We start from the raw sequence: 22,924 nt of genomic DNA, 5'->3' as shown, positions 1-22,924 counted from the left end.
ACCAAATGTTCAGAGCCCCATGAGGGTGCAAAACAGAAACATGAGAACAAATTACTCATTTATAAACACACACTAAATAAAAACACCAACTTATATTCTGACAATTCTACACCCCAAATCATTTATGCTCTTGCTGTACCAAAAATCATTACACAATATCTAGTATCTATGATCATTCCACAACATCTACGTATGGTGAATCATCAGGTGGATTAGAGAAAAACCAAGCTCTTACTATATAACCCAGTGTTGGGTCCTTCTCCTCCTTAAAATTAAAAATTAAGAAGAAACCTCTATCATATTTTGAGAAAAATATTTCTTTTCCAGTGGAATATTGGTTTATTACCTAAATTCATCCATTACCCATGTAATTTTCATCTAAGCTGAAAAAACAGATTCAACTTTTATAAACATCTGTCCTTCTTGAAGTTTACAGAGCTAGTGACAGTGGCTGTACTTCATACCTACATAACATATATATGTTTAGGTATAGTTCCCTCTACTTGGAGTTTGAAATAATTGCCTTCATAGTTTAGTGAATTTTTATTCTCTCTTTATTAATAGCACATGAAAGATGACCAGATCCTAAAAGCCTTCCTGTTGGTTTCTAATCTTCTCCCTACCCTGATTAGCAAGCAGGCTTTTCTTGAAGAATCTTCATTTCACTCTTAACCTTCCCCACCTCAGGGATACATTTTAAAGTCCTTTACCACAGCAATACAAATAAAAGTTAGGGATTTTTGGCTTTTGGAGTAGATATGCATTTCCAAAAACAATTTTTCTACTGGGTAAATAGTTGTCATAGGGTAAATAGTTACTGAGTACTCAACACCATTATGCTGGAAAGAAAACATTATGAAGCAGGAAATACTTTCTGGTTCCCCAGTCCACCAACCAGAGGTGTGCTCCAACTGGCCAGAGTTGTAAAAAACATGGTGGGATTTATAGTTAAGGATGGCAAGTATTGTTTTCACCTATTTAACACAGGGAATTCACTGACCTGAGTGGGAAGAGGAAAAGCTGCTATTAAAGCGACTATAAATCCAGGGTTCAGTTGAGCATGTAGTCACAGACCAGAGGACCTGTTCTACCTATCCTAGAGCATAAAAGCAAAGGGGAAATGCAACTAAGTCTCATCTTTTGTTGAGAACTAAAGAGAAATAAAGAATTTCAAGGGAATATATGAATTCACAGAGACAAGAACATAAAAAGACAGAAGGAAAGAAGAAACAGGTAACAATAGGTGAGGAAACCAAGATAAGTTTCTCCTACCTAAATCCCTCTTTATCTAATGTTCCCAATAAAAACATATTCCTTTCTGTGGTACTTACTTCAATCATCAGAATAACCCACTGAAATATCTAAAAACCTAAGAAGTGTCCTGGATAATACAATTGAACTATTCTGCAAATAGCCAGACTAAAGTCTCAACATTAACAACAAAAGCCACCATGACAAAATAAGAACACCTGCCACTTATCCAACCTATATTAGATTTTATATGGAATGTTTCCCTTGAAAGGAAATCCAGGTTTACCTCTTGAGATTAAACTAAATAAATATAAATGGAGTTATCCTCTTGCCTAACTACAAATTGTGTTCTAACTTAAAAAAACAAAATAATATACAAAAACCACTTTTTAAAAAAACTACTTGTTCATCTCATCTTTCCAGTATGAGAAGAAGGAGTGAGAAAGGGAGTAAGGAAAGAGAAACAGTATCTGTAAGAAAAATGAATGAGAGATTAGAAAAAATAAGGAAGTAGTTATTTGTTCACAATAATTCCTGGGCTCCTGTGATAAAGTACAGAAACCAGACCTTTGGGGATGCGCAATACCCAACACATATGAATAAACCACACTTTCCTTAGTCTATTCTAATTTGGAAATGCTCCATCCAAATATTATTTTTTTCACTGTCACCATTAGTACTTAGAAAAAGATTGACAATAGAAAATTATGTGTATAGTAACCTTCTCAACTCTCTCTTGTCCTTGACATAGACACAATGTTCAGGTCCTGAAAGAAACCACCAGAGATGGAAGACTAATATGTTTATGAGAACCACCCGTCCTAAGATACAAATATCCAAAAGTGAGTTTACGGCCCTCTAGCTTATAGACAGACTTTCTTTGGACAACTGGACAGCCCAACATCACATCTAATTCTGGTGAACATTTGTAGCAATGGTGACTTGTCAGCAAATGTGTTTCCTCAATGTAAAGAGGTTCACTTAATGAGCACATCTGCTCAATTGGGATTACAGGTCACTTAAATAAATCTGTAGGCCAAAGTAAAAATTATTATTCAGTAATGGTTCAGATTGGTATCACCCAGCTATTTCTTATTTTTATTTTTAACCTGGGTAGTGGCTAACCACAGGGAGTATTTCAGATTTACAGAAATATAACGAACATGTGTCAAAATCATAGTCAAAGTTAAGCAACCAACTGCCAGAAGAGCCCCAAAATAGTCCAACTTGATCTGAGCATCCTAAGATTTGAAGGCAATTAAAAAGGAAAAGAATGTAATCCATGTGTAATGCTGTCAAGACATTAACTATTGTTCAGCTAAGTGAGGCACTGATCCCAGTATCAGCAGTGACTGCTGGCTTCTTCCAGTCACAGCTGGACTTACTGATATTACATTCTAAGTGTGTCACAGGACACGTTTAACAAGAAATAGTAAATAGCACCCCTATTCAGTAAACAGGGTTTACTGAGAGAGATTTTTATTTACTTACACATTGGACAAAATTATTTGCAGTTATGTTAAGAGGAGGGAGGAAAGATGCTGATTAGCATTTGAAATATTCCCTGGCTAAACCAAATCAAAAGCTCACAGATATGGTATTATTCATATTATTCAAGGAAGCATGGTTTGTATCATGTTCATGTGGACCATACCAAAATAAGAAATGAGTAATGAGGGGAAGACTATTCAGCATCAAGATGGTTACAGGATATGTACTGGGCTGTCTAGACAGCTATGAGGATGTTAAAAGAATTTAGTAAACATAATGTTCTAAGCTTTTCCTATAAAATTAAAGTAAGATATAAGAAGAGCTTTCAAAAAATAAACTTACTGTTGGTTTTTCAGACTTTGTTTTCAAGTGCAGCACAATATTCCTCCAAGTGGAGAAAACTGGACAGGATATTAGCATTTTACTTTATATTTTGCTTTCCAGATAGGGTGAAAGATTAGCAGAAATTTGCTGGAGAGTCTTTGAAGCAAGTTAGCACTAGACAAGTTACACTAATACCTGGAGGGAAGGAAGGCTTCCTTGGAGCAGCTTACAGTTCTAACATTGACACATGGAAGCCTGATTTTTTTTATCCCTCCCTCTAGGTTCAAAAGCCCCAGAAATCATTATCTAGCTCAGCAAGGACACCAGCAATATTCCTGCTTCTAGAAAGCAGAGATTGGAATGCTGGGCACATAATTATCAATCAGGAAGCCGAGGTAGGCAAAAAAAGGAGAGCCAGCAGAGAACACAAGCTGGGAGAATCAAGTGCTACCATGTGCAGATGAGATGTGTAAAAGACAGGAAGACCTACAGAAAGAGTAATCCAAACAACTCAAATGGCTTGTAAAGGTACCACCATCAGTGTAGATGTTGGGTACAGGGAGAGACTGGGGGACCTGACCATTGTCAAAGAGAGAGAAGGCCACGTCTGGCCTTTGTAATATGAGATCAGAAAGGAACACCTCTTGAGCTTTTACCCCTGCTGCACACGTCACTGCTACGTGGCCCTCAGCTCAGTCACTTCATTAACTTCTTGATTTCCAAATCTCTAAGATAACATGAAAGTAACTAATATTTCAAAAGAAATTAAAATGACACAAAAGCCTATAGACCCTACTATGCTTACCTAATTTAGGTTTTTTTGTTTTTAAAGAAAAATGTGAAATTCCAAAAGAAAAAGGAAAAAAACCGATCTTTCTGGTTCACATCTTCAACCTTCCTCCCCTTCCTCTCCTCCTCATCCTACTCATCCAAACCCAGACACTAACAGCTCTTTTCTCCAAAGAGCTCAGCCTGTTGCAAAGAAGTCTGGGTACTATCCACGCAGGTAAGAAGCCATCAGGATGACAAGGTGCGGAGGGAAGAAGAGCAGCAAGTCAGAGCCCAGTTGGCTTCTGCCTGTCCTGACTGGCAAAAGCAGAGAGCAAAGCCTCAGACCGGTTCTCTGACAGGGCCCAACGCCGCTGCAGCACCCCCCCCCCCCCGTGTAATTACACACTTGAGTGACTGGACTCTGAAGAAAATTGAAGGCCTGAGCTCCGAACAGCTGCCATTTTCTCTCTCCATCACACCAGCGTGATTACTTGAGAAATGAACAGCCCCGGCTCAAAGCTACTCCAGAATTCTCAGAGGAAATATGGCTCCGTGTTCCAATAATGAGATTCTTAAGGCAAGCGTTACTTACAATCACTCCGCAAAAGGAGCGAGCCGAGCCCCTATATCTTACAAATTAGAATTTAAGAAACCCAGCGACAGTCTTGGATGATCATTACTCTTCTGCTGCTCCAAAGATTCTGGGCTTTGGTCTATTTTTAGTGCAGAGAACTGTTAAATCCTTAAAAAGGTAATCATAATAAAATGAACTCACCATAATTAGCTTCCTCAAATTTCACCCCATTTTAGGTCCAAACTGACAGATTCTTTCACAACCTCATCATTACCTTTTTTTTTGCCAGAAAGTCTTGGCTTTATCCTAATGAGAATTAGCAATCCTTGTATTAAAATTAAAAAAAAATCCAAACAGATATTTCTTCCCTCTTTTGATTGAGAAAAAAATAATATCACTTCTTCGCTGAAACCTGTCACTTGGGAAGGTGAAGTATTACATATGCTGACTTTTTCCCCCTTTCAAATGCATCTTCAGGTTTCCCTACTATCTAGCCATCCAGGGTAGCAAAGATAACGAACTCTCCTTGTAATTACATACTTTTAAAAGTAGCTATTCCTAAATGTGTTGTATCTTTGAGTTAACCAGGTAGGCAGATAAATGAATGTGTGGCACTGTTGTTAACCAGAGATACGAGGTAGACAGCTTCCCTTCATTCTGAACTATGAAATAAAAAATAGCGTCATTTATAGATTTTTTCCTCCATGAAGAAATTATGGAATTAAGGTATCAAGAATACCAATGTCACAAAGGGACAAAAAAAGAACACTTGAGGAGCAAAAAGGTGCTATAGTCCCCCCAAAAAATGGAGAGGCAAGGCTGTTACTCAGGAAGTGGGAAATTCCAAGAGTAGTCCTATTGTTCTCTGATTCCTGTAATTAACTCAACCAGAAAAATCTAGGAATAAAGGACTTACAAACTGTATTTTAAAATCCTTGAGTCCACAAAAATTCTATCCACTGGCCAAGTGTACATTAGTCCTATTCACGTTTACTAGTTTGACTTCTCATTCTCACTTAGTACCAATTCTCATATTACTAGACAATGGGGACAAAAACATGTATTTGCTACCAGTACAATAACCTAAGGTTAGACTTCTATGTAAATAAAATAGAAAGGGACCAAAGAAGATACAGGATAAATTTAAATTTCTTTGGTGTGGAGAGGCAGTACTGGATTTCTAACAGTTATTTTTTGTTCTTAAGTTTTGGACATGCGAGCTATTGTTGATATTCATGGAACAAGTTATAAGGAAAAAGGACATTGGCTAAGATAAGACTAAATTTTAAAGTTACTATCATAAGTGACAACAGGAATGGAGAAGTACAGGGCATCTCTAAGGAGAGTCAAGACATCTGAGTTCCTGCATGACTGTATGCATAACAGCCAGAACAATCCTTTCCTGACAGGAGCAGGTTCCTTCAGGTCAACGACAAAGGTAGATGTAAGAAATTGTCAATCCACAACCCAAGCCCCATTCATCCCACAAATAAAACACAGGAACTTTTCCACTGACCATAGCCATAAGGAGAAATGCTTTTTCCATATCATCAACCATCCTTACAGGTTCTGAAAAATGGTACTCACAATAAGCATTGTGACCAGAAGATTCTTCTTGGTGACTTGAGCATGAGAGAAGATATAGTTCAGTACAGTGTTCATGTCGCTCTTGTTTTCCTCCCGAAGGGCAAACACACATTTGTCATAGTGCCCTATAAGCACAAAAAATAATCAGACCTCATGCATGTTCACATTTACATGTTGTTTTTTTAATGTCTATAATTCACTGGTAAACACCAAGAGTAAATATCTTAAAAATTTTCTTGGATGGATTTGCACAGAATGGGCAGTATGGCTTAATAAAAGGAATTCTGGACTAGGAGTCGTCAAGCAATCTGGTACAAGACATGGGCTCAAAGCTTAGTTCATTTACCAATCTACTAAGTGCTCCTTTGCAAATCACTTTACCTCTCTGAGACACATTTTCATTAAAAAAAATTGAGAGGTAAAAAGAGACTGAGGGATTGGGACTAACTCCATCCCCTCACCTAATACTCTCATTAGCTTCCTGGAATGATTTTCTTAGAAGAGAGGGCTCTCACAGCAATCAGACTACATGGAGATAAAAGACACCCAAATTGGTAAGAAAGAAGTTAAACTGTCACTATTTGCAGATGGCATGATATTATACATAGAAAACCTTAAAGACTCCACCAAAAAATTACTAGAACTAATAACTGGATTCAGCAAAATTGCAGGATACAAAATTAACATACAGAAATCTGTTGCACTTCTACACACGAACAACAAACTAGCAGAAAGAGAAATCAGGAAAACAATTCCATTTACAATTTATCAAGAATAAAATACCTAGGAATAAACCTAACCAATGGGGTGAAAGTCCTGTACTCTGAAAACTTTAAGACAATCATGAGAGAAATTAAAGTCATACATAAATGGAAACCTATCCCATGCTCTTGGATAGCAAGAATTAATATTGTCAAAATGGCCACCTTGCCCAAAGCAATTTACAGATTCAGTGCAATCCTTATCAAAATACCTATAGCATTTTCCAATGAACTAGGGCAAATAATCCTAAAATTCATGTGGAACCGCAATAGACCCCTGAATAACCAAAGCAATCTTGAAAAAGAACAAAGCTGGGGGTATTAAGCTCCCTGACTTCAAGCTATACTACAAAGCTACAGTGACCAAAACAGTATGGCATTTGCACAAGAACAGACTCATAGATCAATGAAACAGAACAGAGCCCAGATACAAACCCACACATATATGGTCAATTAATATACGATAAAGGAGCCATGAATATACAATGGTGAAAAGATAGCCTCTTCAATACTGGTGTTGGGAAAACTGGACAGCTACATGCAAGAGAATGAAACTGAATTACTGTCTAACTCCATATACAAAAGTAAACTTGAAATTGATCAAAGACCTGACTATTAAGTCATGAAACCATAAAACTCTTAAAAGAAAACCTAGGCAAAAATCTCGAACATAAGCATGAACAATTTCTTCCTGGACACATCTCCTTGAGCAAGGAAAACAAAATAGAAAATGAACAATTGGGACTACATCAAACTAAAAAGCTCTGTACAGCAAATGACACAATCAGTACAAGAAAAAGGCAATCTACAGTATAGGAGAATATATTTATAATAAAGGGTTCTGATCCTGTAACATCTTCCTATGCTGACATTTAGTAATTGTATTAGTGGGGGTGAGGATTTAATAATACAGGTAACTGGTGAACCACTGTGTTGTATACTTGAAACCAATATAAGATCGGATATCAATGATACTTCAATAAACAAAAAATAAAGAAGAGAGGGCTCTCTGTTGCTTAAAAAAGAAGTGTCAATACCATTAAACCAATGATCTTTAAAGTTCACCCCAGCTTGAGATTTTAATTCCATGTCTGACTCACTAAATATGTCTACCCTAACTAGATGGAAGCTCAAAAATAAAACCACACAAACCTATTAATATACATAAGAAGGATGGCTACTACCTCTGAAATTAACATTTTCCTCTCTAAGACCATGAAACAGCCAGGCAATGCCTAGGAATCCCAAATCCAATGATCTAAGGTATAGATCAAGGAGAACCTAGCATTAAGTCAAAAGGTCTGTAGAGAGAGTAGTTATGTATATTTTCAGTGGCCTTTCATAAGGCCACCAGGGACAAGTCAGTTCTGGGTAGAAAGCTGTTTTGCAATTGAAGTGTAAGATTCAGGTACACTGTAGTGAAATCTACTATGGTATATGAGTAATATTCAGTTCTTTAGAAAACAGGTTATCTCAGAATTAAATTTCCAGGTAGAGAACTAGTGTTTGAATAGTTTTAAGTGTCAGAAATTTTTGTCATTTTTTTAAAATTGAAGTATCATTGATATACAACCTTACATTGGCTTCAAATACACAACACAGTGGATCAACAGTTACCATGTTATTAAATCCTCACACCCACTAGTGTGGTTACTATAGGAAGATGTTATATAATCATCGGCTATATTCTCCATACTGTACTACTATCTCCATGACCAACTTACATTATGATTGAGATTTTTGTGCCCCTTTATCTCAAGTGTCAGAATTATATGAAATCAAGAAAATACTAAAGGATTATCACCTCAGTTCATCCACATTAAGTTTCAAACCAGAACAATGGTGTTCAAATTGCATTACCATGGATTCCTAAAATACTGAGTACATTCAACCAAGGCAACTCTGCTTTTACTGTTTTAAATATTTGAAATTGATTGATATTTTTACTCAAAGAAAAACTAAGTACATTTGAAAAACAATGGATTGCAATATGTCTAGAGAGCTGCCAATTTCATAAAAGACCTATTTAGAACAAAATGGAAGCTGTTTAAATTTTTCATATTTCTCCCAACCTTTCTCCTAAGCTTTGAAGTGAACAGAAATATACTTTCATAACAGGAATTACTAGGACTACAGGAAATAAAAAGACTATATACTCAGAGAAGAGGCAGCAAAGACATGTATGTAAACAGAAAGACAGAAATGATACCTAGAGTTCTCTTTTTAAAAACTTTTTACAGTGAAATACACATATGAAAGAATAAATACTCTTGTAACTGTCATCTAATAGAATATTTTTAGTATTTTTGAGATATCCTATGTGATCCTCCTTGAAAACAACTACTAACTGAATTTCATGTTAATTTTTTTGCTTTTCTTTATATTTATCACAAATGTAAATAGTTTCATTTTTCCTGTTTTTTCAACTTGGTAACAATAGAATCACTGTGAATGGATCATTGTATAACTTTTTTCTTTCTCTTAGCATTATGTTTTTTGAGATTCATCCTTTTGTTCACATGTGCATTGTGGTTCATCCATTTTTCGCAGCTGTATAATAATACACTGTAGGACCATACTATAATTAAATTATATATTCTACTTGTGTATATTTGAATTGTTTCCTAACTTTTTGTTGAATAAAGAATGCTGCCCCAAACAGTTCTAATATATATGGCTCCTACTAAACATGTGTAAAAGTCTCCAGAGTACATTATCTAAGATTAACTACTAGGTTGAAGAATATAAAAAAGTTCAACGCTATTCAGTATTAACAAACTGTACTCCAAAGTGATTTGCAATTTGGAAATCTGCACTTCAACTTACAGAAGCAATGGAATAAGATGATGTGTTTTGTAAGTATCTTCACTCACTTCTTGGCTTATATTTGCAGTCTATTTATGGTACCTTTTCTTAAGTGGGGTTAAATTAATCAAACTTTCATAGTTTGCACTTGTGTCTTATATGAAAAAATCTTCTCTACCCTGAGGTTATAAGAATATTCTTCTAAAAATTTACTGTTTTTGCCTATTTAGTATTTTTAAGTCTCTAATTAATCTGGAATTGCTTTCTGTATGTATGGTACAAAGCAGGGATCCAGTTTTTTTTTTTGGTTTTGCAAATGCATAACTCCTTGTCATTTATTGAAAACCCACTATCATTTACTGAAAAATCAAATCCTTTCTTCATGCCTGTACTGTTATAAAGTTAAGTTTTCATATATGTGTGGATCTGTGGCTATTGTCTTCCATTGGTCTATTAATCTGTCCCTACAACAATATTATAGTATTTCATTAATATGGCTTTCTATTAAATCTTGACATTTGACAGGACAAAGTCCTCAATCTTGTATTTCATTTGTAGCATCTTATTATTATCAGATTTTGCTTTCATGTAAATTTTAGAATTAATTTGATAAATTCCATGAAAATACCTTACTAGGATTTTTATTGAAAAGTCAATGAATCTACAGATGAATTTAGGAAGAATCAATACTTTTCAAGTTTATATTCCAATCTAAGACCATATTTATTTAGATCTTCCTTGTTATTCTTCACTGATTGTAATTTTTTACAAAATTGGCTTGTAGAGAGGGGTGGAGCCAAGATGGCGGTGTGAGGAGAGCAGTAGAAATCTCCTCCCAAAAACACATAGAGCTATGAAAATATAACAAAGAAAAAATCTTCCTAAAATAGAGACCACAGGACACAGGACAACATCCAGACCACATCCACACCTGCAAGAACCCAGTGCCTTGCAAACGGGGTAAGATACAAGCCCCAGCCCGGCGGGACCCGAGCGCCCCTCCCCCCGGCTCCCGGCGGGTGGAAAGAAACCGGAGCGGATTTTTTTTTTTTTTTTAGTGCTTTTTGGAAGCCTTAAAGGGACAGGGACCCCGTTGCTAGGGAGGCAGGGTGGCGGGACCGGTGAGCGGGTGCCTGGGACCGGCACTTGAGGACGGAGGAAATCGCGTGTTTTTCCCCTTTTTTTTTCTCTTTTTGGCAAGTGCTTTTTGGAAGCCTTAAAGGGACAGGGACCCCGGTGCTAGGGAGGCAGGGCGGCGGGACTGGTGAGCGGGTGCCTGGGACCGGCGCCTGAGGACAAAGAATATCCCGCGTTTTTCACTGCGGGACCAGTGGGTGGGTGCCTGAGACCGGCACTTGAGGACGGAGGAAATCGCGCGTTTTTCCCCTTTTTTTCCCTCTTTTTGGCGAGTGCTTTTTGGAAGCCTTAAAGGGACAGGGACCCCAGTGCTAGGGATGCAGGGCGGTGGGACTGGTGAGAGGGTGCCTGGGACCGGCGCCTGAGGACAAAGAATATCGCGCGTTTTTCCCTGCGGGACCAGTGGGTGGGTGCTTTTTGGAAGCCATGAAGGGACAGGGACCCTGGTGCTAGGGAGGCAGGGCAGCAGGACCAGTGACCAGGTGCCTGGGACTGGCGCCTGAGGACAAAAAAAAAAAATCAAGTGTTTTTTTCCTTTTTTTTTTTTTTTCCTGTTCCCTCTCTCATTGTTGCTGTTGTTGTTTTGGTTTGGAGAGTGCTTTTTGGAAGTCTTAAAGGGGCAGGACAGGTCACTTAGACCAGAGGCAGGGAATCTGGGGATCTCTGGGCATTCTAACCCCCTGGGCAGCAGGGAGCACAGAGGCCCCTTACGGAGATAAATAGCCTCCCGGCCGCTCCCCCTCCAACGGGGCTCCACCATTTTGGAGGAGCAGCCCCAGCCAGGCCACGCCCACAGCAACAGTGGAGATAAACCCCATAGCAACCGGGCAGGAAGCAGAAGCCCTGTCTGCACACAGCTGCCCAGCACAAGCCACTAGAGGTCGCTATTATCCCAGGTGAGGAAGGCCACAAACCAACAAGAAGGGAAGCTCTTCCAGCGGTCACTTGTACCAGCTCTGCACACTATCTCTATCACCATGACAAGACAAAACTACAGGCAGACAAAGATCACAGAGACAACACCTGAGAAGGAGACAGACCTAACCAGTCCTCCTGAAAAAGAATTCAAAATAAAAATCATGAACATGCTGACAGAGATGCAGAGAAAAATGCAAGAGCAGTGGGATGAAGTCCAGAGGGAGATCACAGAGGTCAGGAAGGAGATCACAGAAGTGAAACAATCCCTGGAAGGATTTATAAGCAGAATGGATAAGATGCAAGAGGCCACTGAAGGAATAGAAGCCAGAGAACAGGAATATATAGAAGCTGACATAGAGAGAGATAAAAGGATCTCCAGGAATGAAGCAACACTAAGAGAACTATGTGACCAAGCCAAAAGGAATAATATTCATATTATATGGATACCAGACGAAGAAGAAAGAGGAAAAGGGATAGAAAGTCTCTTTGAAGAAATAATTGCTGAAAACTTCCCCAAACTGGGGGAGGAAATAATCGAACAGACCATGGAATTACACAGAACCCCCAACAGAAAGGATCCAAGGAGAACAACACCAAGACATATAGTAATTAAAATGGCAAGGATCAAGGACAAGGGAAGAGTTTTAAAAGCAGCTAGAGAGAAAAAGGTCACCTATAAAGGAAAACCCATCAGGCTAACATCAGACTTCTCGACAGAAACCCTACAGGCCAGAAGAGAATGGCATGATATACTTAATGCAATTAAACAGAAGTGCCTTGAACCAAGGATACTGTATCCAGCACGACTATCATTTAAATATGATGGCGGGATTAAACAATTCCCAGACAAGCAAAAGCTGAGGGAATTTGCTTCCCACAAACCACCTCTACAGGGGATCCTACAGGGACTGCTCTAAGTGGGAGCACCCCTAAAAAGAGCACAGAAAAAAACACACAACATATGAAGAATGGAGGAGGAGGAATAAGAAGGGAGAGAAGAAAAGAATCTCCAGACAGTGTATATAACAGCTCAATAAGCGAGCTAAGTTAGGCAGTAAGATACTAAAGAAGCTAACCTTGAACCTTTGGTACCCACGAATCTAAAGCCCGAAATGGCAATAAGTACATATCTCTCAATAGTCACCCTAAATGTAAATGGACTTAATGCACCAATCAAAAGACACAGACTAATAGAATGGATAAAAAAGCAAGACCCATCTATATGCTGCTTACAAGAAAATCACCTTAAACCCAAAGATAAGCATAGACTAAAAGTCAAGGGATGGAAAAACATATTTCAGGCAAACAACAGTGAGAAGAAAGCAGGGGTTGAAGTACTAATATCAGACAAAATAGACTTCAAAACAAAGAAAGTAACAAGAGATAAAGAAGGCCACTACATAATGATAAAGGGCTCAGTCCAACAAGAGGATATAACCATTCTAAATATATATGCACCCAACACAGGAGCACCAGCATATGTGAAGCAAATACTAACAGAACTAAAGAGAGAAATAGATTGCAATGCATTCATTGTAGGAGACTTCAACACACCACTCACCCCAAAGGATAGATCCACCGGGCAGAAAATAAGTAAAGACACACAGGCACTGAACAACACACTAGAACAGATGGACCTAATAGACATCTATAGAACTCTACATCCAAAAGCAACAGGATATACATTCTTCTCAAGTGCACATGGAACATTCTCCAGAATAGACCACATACTAGCTCACAAAAAGAGCCTCAGTATATTCCAAAATATTGAAATTCTACCAACCAATTTTTCAGACCACAAAGGTATGAAAGTAGAAATAAATTCTACAAAGAAAACAAAAAGGCTCACAAACATATGGAGGCTTCACAACATGCTACTAAATAATCAATGGATCAATGAACAAATCAAAATAGAGATCAAGGAATATATAGAAACAAATGACAACAACAACACTAAGCCCCAACTTCTGTGGGACGCAGCAAAAGCAGTCTTAAGAGGAAAGTATATAGCAATCCAGGCACACTTGAAGAAGGAAGAACAATCCCAAATGAATAGTCTAACATCACAATTATTAAAACTGGAAAAAGAAGAACAAATGAGGCCTAAAGTCAGCAGAAGGAGGGACATAATAAAGATCAGAGAAGATATAAACAAAATTGAGAAGAATAAAACAGTAGCAAAAATCAACGAAACCAAGAGTTGGTTCTTTGAGAAAATAAACAAAATAGATAAGCCTCTAGCCCAACTTATTAAGAGAAAAAGAGAATCAACACAAATCAACATAATCAGAAATGAGAATGGAAAAATCACGACAGACTCCACAGAAATACAAAGAATTATTAAAGACTACTATGAAAACCTATATGCCAACAAGCTGGAAAACCTAGAAGAAATGGACAACTTCCTAGAAAAATACAACCTCCCAAGACTGACCAAGGAAGAAACACAAAAGTTAAACAAACCAATTATGAGCAAAGAAATTGAAACGGCAATCAAAAAACTACCCAAGAACAAAACCCTGGGGCCGGACGGATTTACCTCGGAATTTTATCAGACACACAGAGAAGACATAATACCCATTCTCCTTAAAGTGTTCCAAAAAATAGAAGAAATGGGAATACTCCCAAACTCATTCTATGAAGCCAACATCACCCTAATACCAAAACCAGGCAAAGACCCCACCAAAAAAGAAAATTACAGACCAATATCCCTGATGAATGTAGATGCAAAAATACTCAATAAAATATTAGCAAACACAATTCAACAGTATATCAAAAGGATCACACACCATGACCAAGTGGGATTCATCCCAGGGATGCAAGGATGGTACAACATTCGAAAATCCATCAACATCATCCACCACATCAACAAAAAGAAAGACAAAAACCACATGATCATCTCCATAGATGCTGAAAAAGCATTTGACAAAATTCAACATCCATTCATGATAAAAACTCTCAGCAAAATGGGAATAGAGGGCAAGTACCTCAACATAATAAAGGCCATATATGATACACCCACAGCCAGCATTATACTGAACAGCGAGAAGCTGAAAGCATTTCCTTTGAGATCGGGAACCAGACAGGGATGCCCACTCTCCCCACTGTTATTTAACATAGTACTGGAGGTCCTAGCCACGGCAATCAGACAAAACAAAGAAATACAAGGAATCCAGATTGGTAAAGAAGAAGTTAAACTGTCACTATTTGCAGATGATATGATACTGTACATAAAAAACCCTAAAACTCCACTCCAAAACTACTAGAACTGATATCGGAATACAGCAAAGTTGCAGGATACAAAATTAACACACAGAAATCTGTAGCTTTCCTATACACTAACAATGAATCAATAGAAAGAGAAATCAGGAAAACAATTCCATTCACCATTGCATCAAAAAGAATAAAATACCTAGGAATAAACCTAACCAAAGAAGTGAAAGACTTATACTCTGAAAACTACAAGTCACTCTTAAGAGAAATTAAAGGGGACACTAATAAATGGAAACTCATCCCATGCTCATGGCTAGGAAGAATTAATATCGTCAAAATGGCCATCCTGCCCAAAGCAATATACAGATTTGATGCAATCCCTCTCAAATTACCAGCAACATTCTTCAATGAATTGGAACAAATAATTCAAAAATTCATGTGGAAACACCAAAGACCCCAAATAGCCAAAGCAATCCTGAAAAAGAAGAATAAAGTAGGGGGGATCTCACTCCCCAACTTCAAGCTCTACTACAAAGCCATAGTAATCAAGACAATTTGGTACTGGCACAAGAACAGAGCCACAGACCAGTGGAACAGATTAGAGACTCCAGACATTAACCCAAACATATATGGTCTATTAATATTTGATAAAGGAGCCATGGACATACAATGGCAAAATGACAGTCTCTTCAACAGATGGTGCTGGCAAAACTGGACAGCTACATGTAGGAGAATGAAACTCGACCATTGTCTAACCCCATATACAAAGGTAAACTCAAAATGGATCAAAGACCTAAATGTAAGTCATGAAACCATTAAACTCTTGGAAAAAAACATAGGCAAAAACCTCTTAGACATAAACATGAGTGACCTCTTCTTGAACATATCTCCCCGGGCAAGGAAAACAACAGCAAAAATGAGCAAGTGGGACTACATTAAGCTGAAAAGCTTCTGTACAGCGAAAGACACCATCAATAGAACAAAAAGGAACCCTACAGTGTGGGAGAATATATTTGAAAATGACAGATCCGATAAAGGCTTGACGTCCAGAATATATAAAGAGCTCACACGCCTCAACAAACAAAAAACAAATAACCCAATTAAAAAATGGGCAGAGGAACTGAACAGACAGTTCTCTAAAAAAGAAATACAGATGGCCAAGAGACACATGAAAAGATGCTCCACATTGCTAATTATCAGAGAAATGCAAATTAAAACTACAATGAGGTATCACCTCACACCAGTAAGGATAGCTGCCATCCAAAAGACAAACAACAACAAATGTTGGCGAGGCTGTGGAGAAAGGGGAACCCTCCTACACTGCTGGTGGGAATGTAAATTAGTTCAACCATTGTGGAAAGCAGTATGGAGGTTCATCAAAATGCTCAAAACAGACCTACCATTTGACCCAGGAATTCCACTCCTAGGAATTTACCCTAAGAACGCAGCAATCAAGTTTGAGAAAGACAGATGCACCCCTATGTTTATCGCAGCACTATTTACAATAGCCAAGAATTGGAAGCAAACTAAATGTCCATCGGTAGATGAATGGATAAAGAAAATGTGGTACATATACACAATGGAATATTACTCAGCCATAAGAAGTGGAAAAATCCAACCATTTGCAGCAACATGGATGGAGCTGGAGAGTATTATGCTCAGTGAAATAAGCCAAGCGGAGAAAGAGAAATACCAAATGATTTCACTCATCTGAGGAGTATAGGAACAAAGGAAAAACTGAAGGAACAAAACAGCAGCGGAATTACAGAACCCAAAAATGGACTAACAGGTACCAAAGGGAAAGGAACTGGGGAGGATGGGTGGGCAGGGAGGGATAAGGGTGGGGGGAGAAGAAGGGGGGTATTAAGATTAGCATGCATGGGGGGGAGGGAGAAAGGGGAAGGTGGGCTGCACAACACAGAGGACAAGTAGTGACTCTACAACATTTTGCTAAGCTGATGGACAGTAACCGTACTGTGGTTGTTAGGGGGGACCTGATATAGGGGAGAGCATAGTAAACATAGTATTCTTCATGTGAGTATAGATTAAAAATTAAAAAAAAAAAAAAAAGAAAGAAAGAAAGAAAAGGGGGATTACTCCTTGATAGGATAAAACTATTGGTAAATCAAAGATCAACGCATGCTTTAAATATCCTTAATGTTGATCACTTAAAGGGTGTCAGATGATCAGCTATGGAGGTACTCTTTTCTGATTATATTCCTTTCTCTTAATAAAAAAAAAAAAAAAGCAGTTACTGTGTGCTGACCTCCAATGAGTTCTGCACAGTGGTATAGAGGGCATGTCAAAGTGTGGGCAAAGGGTCTGTTTGTTTCTATGCAGAAGATCAAGGCCTAGCTTGGATACCCAGAAAATGAACTAAGATACAATATGAGGAGGAGCTTCCGGCATCAGCACTCTCTGGAGGACTCGTGCCAGGGGATGATCATCAAAAAGCCTCCACAGGGATTCGGACGATGCTGCGGTTGTGGCTGCATTCAGCCCACCGTCTCCTGGACTTGCCATAGGAATGAGGAGGGAGATGTCTAGGCTGGCATGTGCATACAGTGAGACAACGAATTTGACTGGATCTGTACTGTTGGAACTCAACCAGGAGTTGGGAAGGGTGCAAGTTGTAGCGCTCCAAAATCTTATGACTATAGACTATCTATGGTTAAAAGAACATATGGGATGTGAACAGATCCCAGAAATGGGCTGCTTTAATTTGTCTGACTTCTCTCAGACTGTTCAAGTACAGTTGGACAATATCCATCATATCATAGACAAATTTTCACAAATGCCTAGGGTGCCTAAATGGTTTTCTTGGCTTCACTGGAGATGGATGGTAATTATAGATTTGCTTTGTTTATGTCACCGTATTCCTATTATGTTAATATGTGTGTGCAAATTAGTTAGTAGTTTAAAACCTATACATACTTAAGGTACTCTACAAGAAGATATGTCAAAGAAATAATCAATCCTCCCATGTTTTCTTCCATATGCTACCTCTATAGCTTTTCTTCTTCCTTCCTAATTACAACCCTTAAATAGAATTCGTGCCTCATATCGAATTTACCGAGTATCATAATTCCTCCAGGTGGTAAAGATACCTCGAGACAAGTGCTGGGCATAGAAGCCACAGGGCATAAATCTGCAAAGAAGTAAAAAGCTAACCTTTTCAAACAATATGGCTTCTCTCTCACTTACCAACTTTACATTTCCCTGTATGGCCCCGGAAGATGACTGGTTAGCCAGAGACGGGTAAGATTCCTCAAGGGAGGAACAACCTAAGACAGGCACAGTCGCAGGGGGGCCATCAGGTGAGAATTTGGGGATCAACAGAGGTGAGGCTCAGAACCTCACCCCCCCTGCTTTGAGAGAAATCTTCTGCATCCGTGGATGTTTTGCTGCCCTTGTCTAGCCTGGATTAATACTTAGTCCATAGGCACATACCTGATCATCTGATCATCTGATCATCTACATTTGCCCTCTTACAGCATTAAACTATGTTTTCTACCTTTATCTTGCATCTACCTACCACTTCAGCATTTTATTAAAAATAAAAAAAATAATAATAATAATAATAAAGGAAGAAATGTGGGATCAACATATAAATCAAGTACAAAAATCAAACGAATATTCATATTTGACCTGATTGTTTATAGGTCATAAAGCGTGATCAAAACCAAGTTTCTGTGATGAATGCCCTTGTACTGTTCACCATGTAAGAATTTATTCACTATGTAAGAATTCGTTCACCATGTAAGAACTTGTTCGTTATGCTTCAGAAGATTGGAGACTGACGAGAATTAGACTTGAGATGGATTAATGATTGTACATTGAGCATTGACCCCCCTATACTGAATTTTATTGTTGTTAACAACCATTTGATCTATAAATATGGGAGATGCCCTCTCAAAAAAAAAAAAAATTGGCTTGTACATCTTCTGTTATGCTTAGTCCTTAGTATTTCATGTTTGGGGTTACTCCTTTAAGTAGCACATTTTTCTAAATTGCCTTTCTAAACAATTGTTCTACTATAAAAAAACATTTGCCTTTTGTATTTTGACTTTTGTATCCACCAGCCTTGTCAGACTTTAAATAATTCTAATAAAAAATATGTGGATTATTTGAGGTCAGGTTGACATCATATTATATCTAATAGTGGCAGATTTATTTCCTTACTCCTTTCCCATCTTTATACCTTAATACCTTTTAATCCTTTTTCTTGTCTTACTGCACTGGCTAGGATATCCAGTATGATGCTGAATAGAATTAGTGACAGCAGGTGTCCCTGCCTTATTCCTAATCGTAAAGAGAATGCTCTCAATATTTAACAATTACGTATGATGTATCCTATAGATTTTTTGTGGAGGACATTTACTTGACTAAGGAAATTCCATTTCATTCTTCATTTGCCAGAGTTTATCATGAATGGATATTAAATTTTGTCAAATGCTTTTTTTCTCCCCATATCTTGAGATGATGACCATGTATTTTTCTCTTTTAATCTATTACATCATAAATTACATTAATCATTTTCCCCAAATATTAATCAAACTTGCATTAGTGAGAAAAAGGCAACTTGGTTTTAATATATTATTTTATACATTGCTGGATTCATTTTGCTTATATTTTCTTGACAATTTTGGCTGGTTATGAGTGGCAGGCAGGTTAGGAGTTGTATCCTTTAAAGGATACAAAAGGGAGCAAAACATAAAGAAAATGTTGTTAATATTTCAAATGCTATGGTGTTTCACTGCCACCTTGTGGCAGAAAGCAGTATCAGCAGTATGTGGCTTGAAAAATCTTAGGGTTTTCACATTTAGAGACTTTATACATCATTTAGTGAAGCTCTTCAGAGAAAGCCAAGGATAAATTCCACCTAAATGACACACTGAAAAGTACTGGAAAATCTGAGCCTTTTTCAGATGCCTGTGGTTCAATCCATGGATTAGCGGCTGAGAGGCAAGCTCTTCAGATAGGGTTTCTCAATTTCAGCCTGGTCGTGACTCAACCCACTCTCACTGTATGCGATCAAGAAGACATCAACAGGAAATGCTAATCTCTACTAGAAAAATTACCTCAACCCTTTCCTAAAAGCACAGTGGACTCACAACCTCAAGCTGTGTTGTTGCTCTTTCTTTGGCATTAATGGGATATGGGGGTTAGTTTTTAAGGAAGCGGTTCAGGAGGAAGAGTTTGTTAAGATCAAGTGTTAGTGACAGGATGCTCTGGCTCAGCTGTTGCACAGTCCTACAAGAAAACTTTCTCAGACAGAGTCCTCAGGAAGAGGCTTACCATTCTGGAACTGTGTCTCTACCCGCAGGTACTGTCGCAGCAGATCCATCACCACAGCCTTCATGTGGCCTCGGATGCCACTTCGGTATCTAGGCAAACAGAAAAAGTCTCCACTGGAAGACCTGACAGACCAACACTACTAAATAATAAACCAAGAACCCAGATTTACTTTCTAGACTTTCTCCTGAACTGCTTTCCTGCTGAATAAATTCTAGGACAGGAAAGGGGCCAGCTGAGAATCAACTAATCAGATTAAATTATAGGCCTAAAATAAATCTGGCTAATAGAGACAAGATTTTTTTTAATGGAAAAGAGAAAAAAAGGAATACTAAGACAAAACAAAACCACTTGGCACTCCTACCTAGAAAACACCTTGGTTCACTTCCTGCTGCTAAACAGAATACCCTAGAGATGGCTAAGGGATATCCGAAAAATGTATGAGTATCTTAAAGCTGAAAATGTTCTGTAAATATTCTTTTAGTCCAATAGTTGGCTTCATAAGCTAAGAAGAATAAATGTCATACTCGGTGTTGTGCCAGAAGAAAGATAGTTTCATGTAAATTGCAAGGAAAAAGCAAGCAATGAAATATCTGTGCCTTAATAATTAACAGACAGATGTTGAATAGAAAGAAGTCATCAGAAATATTGAGTATATGAGTTTACTCACAATTCTAAGATATTTAAGAGATATAAGGTATTTTCTAAGATATAAAGGCTTTCAAATGTATCTAAATCAAACCTGAGGTAAATCTCTTCCTAACTACTTAGAAGAAAGGAAAATATGGGATCAGACAAGTCTGGGACTCTGGAGTTACATGTAGCTACCTCTGTACCAGCTGAACAATGCTCTGAGTGTTCATGAAGAAGACTTCCCGTTCACATTTCCGGTTCAGTGTAGCTGCATGGCTATCCAGGATGTTGGCAATCTAAAGCATAAGAAAAAAAAATGAAGCACAACCCAACAAAGAGATCCAAAGCATGACAATTTCTATCTCCCACATGTTGGGAACAGCTAGCAATGTGCACAGTTTAAACACAAGACATTAAAAAACAATAATTATATAAGCAACAACTTTTACTTCTTTTCACCCTTTCCCAGATGAACAAATGAATGCATCACAAAAATTACCATTCTACCAGAGGCCCTGACAGGCAAGATATGCTGAAGGTCCAGGCCTAAACTTTATTCCTCACTTGCCTAGCTTTACTTCCTACATGTAAATTTGCTTTATAGGGAAAGGGTAATAAACATGATGCTGAGGTAGTAAGGAAGTCTCTGATAATATAACTATGAATATCCCTCTACTTTAATTCACACAGATACCTCTAATTAGGGAATAGCCCCAAGAACAAACCTCTGTGGAGTACATGGCCAATATGATTTTCTCATAACCACATATGCTTCATATTTCACATACAGTACTTTCATTACTGGGTTTGTATCCCGAGGCAGTTTTGTGAAGGGCAGAATGCTTAAAATTGCAAAAGCACAGCATTTAGATAGTAAGGAAGAAATTCTACAGTATGAACTCCAGCACAGTTGGCCAGATGAAAATGAGTGCTACTCTATACATACCTGCTGGCTGGGAAACTGACAGAGGACTGATGTGATGTTGCTAGCATACTGAGCCATTTCCTTCTTAATAGATTTCTCCACATTGAGGGGGATACGGCCAGAGACACTGGTCATGATATCTTGCAATTCTAGGAGAGGCAAGGAGGGATCACGGAGGGTCTTCATCAGCCGCTCTACCCAGTCTTTTACCTGAGAAGGAAATAATAGGATCCAGACAAAATTAACACAATCCCCAAAATAAATGATACATCTGAATGCACTATCATGTAGTATTTTGAAATGGCAACAGAAGTCTCTAACATGGTCCTTGTCCTCTGGTTTAAATCCCAGTTCAATGTGAAGTCAATAATACAGATAAGAAGCAAGGATTTAATGACTCTGAATCCCACAAGTAAAGGTTGGGAGAGTTTCAGGACAAATATTTTTTCTTTTCCTCCCTCTAAAAAATCCTTATGTGACTTTAAAACTGTCTTGGAGAACAGGTAGTGTATTTGTACATCCCTTCCCCAAGAGAAGTGATCATACCCTGCTGCTAAAGAAAGGGTCTGGAAGGCAGTATCCACTCATTACGTTGACCAGATTATCCAGGACATAATGGAACACTCGATGGAGCTTCTCGCCTCTGAGTGCTGTGCTCTGGATCTGTGGCAGGCTACCCGTGTGAAGCTCAGCCTGTCAACCCCAATGAGAGATCAGGTCATCCACTACCTTCTAGACAGCGTCAAAACACACCATTGCAACTTACATTCATCATTCAAAAGCAAGACATCCTTGGCTGTACCCAGCTGTAAGGAGAGAAGTCAATGGAGGAAGCATCATGAGAAAAATCATAGAATCTTAGTATCATAGTAACTCTTGCAAACTCTAGTTCCATAATGCTACAGACGCAAACAAAAGGTATAAGATCAGGGGAAAATGCTTAAGAAAAAACTAGCAAACCAAGCATTGAAATCACTTGCCCCTCCACACTATCCCTACCATGTAATCAGTTCATGTAGAGCCATATTAAAAGTACCTTCTTACTCACCTGCTGGACCTTGCTGGGGTTGTCCAACTGCATTTTGGCTATTACACAGCCAGGGTCAAGAGCTGCTCCAGGTCGCTTGACATAATGGATACAGCCAGACTCTGCAGCTGTTAAGGTCATTACCATCTTCATCACCTACAATGGAAAACAAACTTAAGAGTTTGACCTCTGTTTACACAGATGAATGATTT

The 22,924-nt window shown here is 38.3% G+C and overlaps 1 protein-coding gene across 14 annotated transcripts in view; it reads right to left on the bottom strand.

Annotated features, from left to right (window-relative positions):
* ACACA (acetyl-CoA carboxylase alpha) overlaps window positions 1–22,924 on the bottom strand; it is a 313,862-nt gene that overhangs the window by 124,614 nt on the left and 166,324 nt on the right. For all 14 annotated transcript variants that reach the window (XM_073235270.1, XM_073235269.1, XM_073235274.1 and 11 more), the window contains 6 exons: window positions 22,734–22,868; window positions 22,232–22,378; window positions 21,707–21,895; window positions 20,956–21,056; window positions 20,131–20,219; window positions 5,999–6,123 (listed from right to left, as the gene is read on the bottom strand). In XM_073235270.1, coding sequence (XP_073091371.1) covers window positions 5,999–6,123; window positions 20,131–20,219; window positions 20,956–21,056; window positions 21,707–21,895; window positions 22,232–22,378; window positions 22,734–22,868 — 786 coding nt within the window. The remainder of the gene's footprint in view (window positions 1–5,998; window positions 6,124–20,130; window positions 20,220–20,955; window positions 21,057–21,706; window positions 21,896–22,231; window positions 22,379–22,733; window positions 22,869–22,924) is intronic.

Source organism: Manis javanica, chromosome 4, assembly GCF_040802235.1.
Source record: "Manis javanica isolate MJ-LG chromosome 4, MJ_LKY, whole genome shotgun sequence".
Classification (NCBI taxonomy): Eukaryota; Metazoa; Chordata; class Mammalia; order Pholidota; family Manidae; genus Manis; species Manis javanica.
This window is presented reverse-complemented; position numbering and strand designations above follow the sequence as displayed.